The following is a 6,000-nucleotide window of genomic DNA, read 5'->3' on the forward strand; positions in this document are numbered from 1 at the left end:
GACACACGGGCAGATTCGGGGAGATTAGTCACCCGGCGACAAATCTCCCCTTCTTTGGGGCGACTAATCTCCCCAAACTGCCTCCCGCCGGCTAGAATGAAAATCGGCTGCAGGATGGCACTCGGAGCGCTTAGTTTTCCAATGTCGTCCGAAGTTTTCCTCGTGAGGCAACTTCGGGCGACTTTGGAAAATAAAGCGCTCCAAGTGCCATCCTGCGGCCGATTTTCTGGTGGGTAACCTCAATCCAATACTGCACTGCCCTACTACACCCTCCCATCAGCCACTCTGAGTGAGGCTCTGGGCAGTCACTTGTATTTTGACTCCTGAAATAACAGTTTTGAAAATATAGAAAAATTGTAAATATTCAGAGGTCGGTACCTGTGAGGCCTTGGTGTAACCCAAATTCACTGGCATTTTCTGTACAGAATTGGGGATTCTCCACCAGCTCCTGCGAGAAGCACAAAATAATCACAGATTTGTATTATTTGGGCCCAAGATTATTATGAATATTAATTAAAAAAAAATCCATTCCATGCTGCCGTATAGATTCCCAGGGTAATGCTGGGCCCTGTGTAATTACAGCTCATCCCTTTAGTTAAGCACAGGGCCCTGCAAATTAAACCAGTAAATCAGCAGTGTGAGGCTCTTACTGATGCGCAACTCCCTGCAGGACGCTCCGATGCTTCATTATTTAGCAGTTGTTTCTCCCAAGGAAAAGGAATGAAATTGGTTCCATTATAAAGAGAGAGGGAAAATCTCAGCCCCTTTTCTGGTAGTGCCAAGGGGCCTCTCGATAAACAGAGCAGAGGGGATAAGGGGAAATATTTCTTATTTAGAAGCAGGGAGTTGCTTCAGTTTATGAACAAGCAACATGGCAGCTCACACACACACACATATATATAATGTAGACAGAGGATCGCACTCATAGGACTTCATGCAAAAATTCTGGTGTTTATTGGAATACAAAGCTAACGTTTCAGCTAAGATAAAGCCTAAAAGAGTGCTAGCCGAAACGTTAGCTTTTTGCTCCAATAAACACCAGAATTGTTGCATGAAGTCCTGTGCAGTGGCGGTACTACCGGGGGAGCAGGGGGTGCGAGCGCCACTAACAAATGCGGCCGTACGGAGGGGGCGGGGCCCGGCTGTGCGTCATTCACCAGGGCCCGCCCCCCTCTTGTGACGCTACTGGTCCTGTGAGTGTGATCCTCTGTCTACATTGTACAGTATTTTCTGGCTATTGCACCCAGGCACGGTATACCTACTATACGAGTAGTAGTGGCATCCATTGCTCTATGTTATATATATATATATATATATATATATATATATATATTATATATATATATATACACATACTGTATATTTATGGGAAGCAATATAACAGCTTCCACTCCTACAAATATACAGTGGTAGAATATACCATGCAGTTTGGGCATAACCCCGCTAGTAAATGACACATTTCCATTACTCTTGGGACAGCAAAGGCTGATGGGAACTGTAGTTCTGTATAAGAACAAATAGGGTCAACTCACATGTGGCCTTTTCCACTCCACACAGTCTGGGATCTTGTCCAGCAGGCGTCCGCTTCCAATGGAGGCCAAACTGGCCGGGAAAGTCTCATCCACAAACAACTGTTTTCCCCCTAAGCTTTTCTCCAGGAGGGTCTGGTAGTCCTGACTCTGTAGCTGACGTGGCTTTCTAAAGGTTCCCGTGCGCAGCAGCTTCTTCGTTTTCTTCCCTCCGGTGATGAAGGACAGGCGCGGCATGATGCAGTGCAGGCCCATGATAATTCAGGAGATGCCCCAAGGGGTCCCCAAAATTCTGCAGGAAAAAAAAAAGAAATAAAGTTTAAAGGGGATGTAAAGCAGCAAATTAGAAAATGTCATCCTAAACATCTTTCCACAATATATGAATTCATGTTTTTTCAACAGTTTTAAAATCTGTACTGATGGTGTTGACTTTTGTAGGAGAAGCAGCTGATTAGAGGAAAGATACACTCGGTGTCCTCGTTATTTGTTTATCCCTTTCTGTTCTCTGGGTCCGACTCTTGAAACAATGTAGCAAAAATCATTTTATTAGGCAACGGTGAACCCATGTTTGGGGTTACTTCCTGTAACGAGGAGGCAATGTTCAGAAATGATTTGTTTGAGATTGTCAGTGCACTTCCAGGACTCTATGATGAAGACTCCGGTCTCTCACTTCCTTATCCAGATAAGCGACTGGATTATTTCCCTAATAGTTGTGGCATGAGTCACATCAGCTCTGCCCTAGTTTGCCCTTTCTCAAACCAAGAGTTCCACGTGCCAAGTTGTGTCTCGTGTGTCTAATTACTATATTGGGGCCCCGTGCAGTGGCACAAGACTTTCCCAACTCTGCCATGTAAAGGGGAAGTTTGCCTTAAAGGAGAAGTAAGCCCTAAAAGTGAATATGGCTATAATGTCATATTTTATATAGTGAATTTATTGCACCAGCCTAAAGTTTCAGCTTGTCAATAGCAGCAATGATCCAGGACTTCAAACTTGTCACAGGGGGTCACCATCTTGGAAAGTGTCTGTGACACTCACATGCTCAGTGGGCTCTGAGCAGCTGTTGAGAAGCTAAGCTTAGGGGTCGTCACTAATTATCCAACAGAAAATGAGCTTCCCTGGCTGTAATATAAGCTGATGCTACAGGTTTGCTGGTTATTAAATTCTGATGCTAATTGCACTTGTTTCTGTGCTGCCATGTAGTAATTATCTGTATTAATTACTAATCAGCCTTATATTGTGACATTTCTATTCTATGTGTACTGTATATTGTGAGTGGGTCCCTAAGCTCAGTAAGTGACAGCAGCACAGAGTATGTGCAGTGAATCAGCAGAAAAGAAGATGGGGAGCTACTGGGGCATCTTTGGAGACACAGATCTTTACTGCTAAAGGGCTGTGGTTGCCTTGGGCTGGTACAGAAGCACAAAACATAATCCACAACATTTCTAGCTACTTCTTTAGTTAGGCTTTAGTTCTCCTTTAAATGTTATTATTTAGTCTGCTCTTGATGATAATCATGTTTGTATTTGTTTGTGTTCCCCAGTTCGCCCTAAACCAAAATGCAATCGCTGACCCTCCACCACCAATGAAAAGCCACACGTGGGGTAGTGGTGTGGCACAGAGATTTCCTTTATTCCTATGAAAGGGCACCGGAAGCTTTTAGGCAATTCCCATTCAAATGAATAGAGGGATAATGCCCATAGGAATATGGGCATCTTACAGACTGATCCTGACCCTAGCACTGACCCTAGCAACCAAAAAAGGAGACTGATTGTGCTGGTCAACATCCAGCAGATCTGGGGAGCTGTCAGAAATTTAAAGGCACAGGTTTAATTGGAATTCTAGGAATGGTGCTGAATATTATAGGTTACGATGGCAGTAAAGGGCGTCACTGTACATATATATAATCAACTGACTCACCTAAGCTTGGCTCTGGGGCCTTCTCAGGTTGCACATGATCTGCAAAATTCTAGGCACATTCAATTGTATTTCCCAGCATCCTCTGTCATTTATTTACTAATTATTCTTACTTGACTTTTTTTCCTCAGGTTCTGGTTGCTAGGGATAGGGAATCCTTAGCAACCCAATAGCAGTTTAAATCTCAAACTGGACAAAAAGGTAAAATAATGTAAAAAAACCACAAACAAATGAAGCCAACTGTAAAGCGTCCCTAGATTTCCCAATGGTAAGAAAAAGTGGATCCATGAGCAGAAATATTTTCTGACACACTGAGTACTTTCATACCAAGCTACTGAATAAGGACAGAAATCTAATTCAGAGCAGTTTAAGATGCCTTTGCCTAATCATCATGAAGTCAGCATGGAACAGTCACTCTCATTGGAGATGCACTTAATCCTGGGTTTATGACTGACCAAACCCTATAGGCTCAAAAACACATGGGATATATATTGTAATAAGTGTCCAAATGTGGCCATGGAGCCTAAATAAGCAATAAACTGCGCACCATGTGTGCCATGAGCACTTTAAGGGGTGTTTCACCTAAGTTTTAGGGGCAGATTTATCAAGGGTTGAATTGAAAATTTAAATTTTTAAATTTTGAGTTTATTTAGTGTAATTCGACTAGGGAATAATCCAAATTCGATTTGAGTTTAATTAATCATGTACTGTCCCTTTAAGAATTCAAATTCGACTATTCACCATCTAAAACCTGCTGAATTGGGGTTTTAGCCTATGGGGGACCTCTCATAATCAATTTGGAGTCATTTTTTTAAAAAAATTAAAATTTTGTGGTGAAAAATGAGTTTGCATGTCGATCCTATTCACCCTATTTTAAAAGATTTGAATTTTGTTAATAAATTTCGATCGGTCATTTTTTTTTTTTGAATTTCGAGTTTATGGGAGTCTTGATAAATATGCCCCTAAATATGTTGTAGAATGGCTAATTATTTCAGCTTTTTCATTTTTTATGGTTTTTTAATTATTTGTTATTTCTTCTGACTTTTTTTCAACTTTCAAACGTGGGTCACTGACCCCATCTAAAAAAACGAACACTCTGTATGGCTACGCATTTATTGTTATTGCTGCTTTTTATTATCTGTATATCTATTCAGGCCTCTCCTATTCATATTCCAGTTTCTTATTCAAATAAATGGCTGGTTGCTAGGGTCATTTGCCTAGCAACCAAATTGCTGAACTTGCATATCAGAGAGCTGCTGAATCAAAAGCTAAATAACTCAGAAACCACAAATAATGAAAAATGAAAACCAATTGAAATTTTCTCAGAATATCCCTCTGTACATCATACTAAAAAGCTAATTTAAAGTTGAACAATCCAATTAATGCCCATTAAGGGAAACCTTTGTGCCCTGTTCCTGAATCTTGGATTCTCGGATGTAGCTGGAATACAACTGCCAGCATTTCCAACATAAAATGAAAGATTAATACATGATGGGAGTTGTAGTGCAGTATCCTCTTGGAACCCATGAACTGCTGGTTCAGACTTTTAATCAACGACTTTTTAATGCTCCCCTTTAAATGAGTTATTTCCTTAAAAAAGAAAAAAACAGCCAGCCTTCTATAAAGCCCTTAGGTAAATTTAGAAAAATTTAAACCAAGGAATTTGTAGCGGCCATCTGCCGTTGAACTACATATCCCAACATCACAAAATCACTCAATCAAAACATTATATTGAAGAAGAGACAAATAACATCCCTGACCTGTGCCGAGTATGAGAATCCAAAGGGCTAAAGATGAATCTTGGTGAAGAATCCCAGCAATGGATATTCACCCTTCCCTGCGTTGTTGTTGTTCTTATTATTCCAGATAGTTCACTAATAGTGCGCCGTGGACTAACACAAGTTATATTTTGTGACTGGCTCCTCCCCCATAAGTGTCTAATAAACACAATGGTATTTGTCTCCACCCACTTCCCTGGAATAATCCTGAGCGCATACAGACCTGTTTGGTAATATACCTGCCTGTTATTGAGTTCAACAGTTTAACCCTTTCCCAGCCCTGTGTTCTAACAGAACAGAAAACAGACAAAGGGATAGTGAAAATCTGGCAGTGAGTGGATAAGTACATATGGTCACAGAACCCCTCGGTGACTTCTAATATCATTATTATTTACAGTAGGGGGTACATTATCCCTTATAATACATGAGTGATACTCAGAGTTCCCTGTATAACTCAGCCTGCAGCCTTGTGCCTTTATATGGTCACAGAACAACCCCTCAGTGACTTCTAATATCCTTATCATTTACTGTAGGGGGTACATTTATCCCTTATAATACATGAGTGATATTCAGAGTTCCCTGTGTAACTCAGCCTGCAGCCTTGTGCCTTTATATGGTCACAGAACCCCTCAGGGAAATCTAATATCCTTATAATTTACAGTAGGGGGTACATTATCGCTTATAATACATGAGTGATACTCAGAGTTCCCTGTTTAACTCAGCCTGCAGCCTTGTGTCTTTATATGGTCACAGAACCCCTGAATGACTTCTAATATCCT

General features: G+C 41.0%; 1 protein-coding gene across 2 annotated transcripts in view; it reads right to left on the reverse strand.

Moving 5' to 3' along the window:
• Window positions 1–5,415, reverse strand: part of LOC108717678 (calpain-14) — a 30,393-nt gene extending 24,978 nt beyond the window's left edge. The window contains exons 1-3 of one of the 2 annotated variants that reach the window (XR_005961519.1): window positions 5,204–5,415; window positions 1,533–1,821; window positions 379–448 (exon numbers count right to left, since the gene is read on the reverse strand). Coding sequence is in view for 1 of the 2 variants with exons in the window: in XM_041564225.1 (XP_041420159.1) it covers window positions 379–448; window positions 1,533–1,784 (322 nt within the window). In the remaining variant the exon portion in view is untranslated. Of the gene's footprint in view, window positions 1–378; window positions 449–1,532; window positions 2,438–5,203 lie in introns of those variants that run through there. The other variant, XM_041564225.1, reaches the window with a different exon arrangement.
• Between the last annotated feature and the right edge of the window lie 585 nt (window positions 5,416–6,000).

The sequence above is a fragment of the Xenopus laevis genome, chromosome 5S, assembly GCF_017654675.1.
Source record: "Xenopus laevis strain J_2021 chromosome 5S, Xenopus_laevis_v10.1, whole genome shotgun sequence".
Classification (NCBI taxonomy): domain Eukaryota; kingdom Metazoa; phylum Chordata; class Amphibia; order Anura; family Pipidae; genus Xenopus; species Xenopus laevis.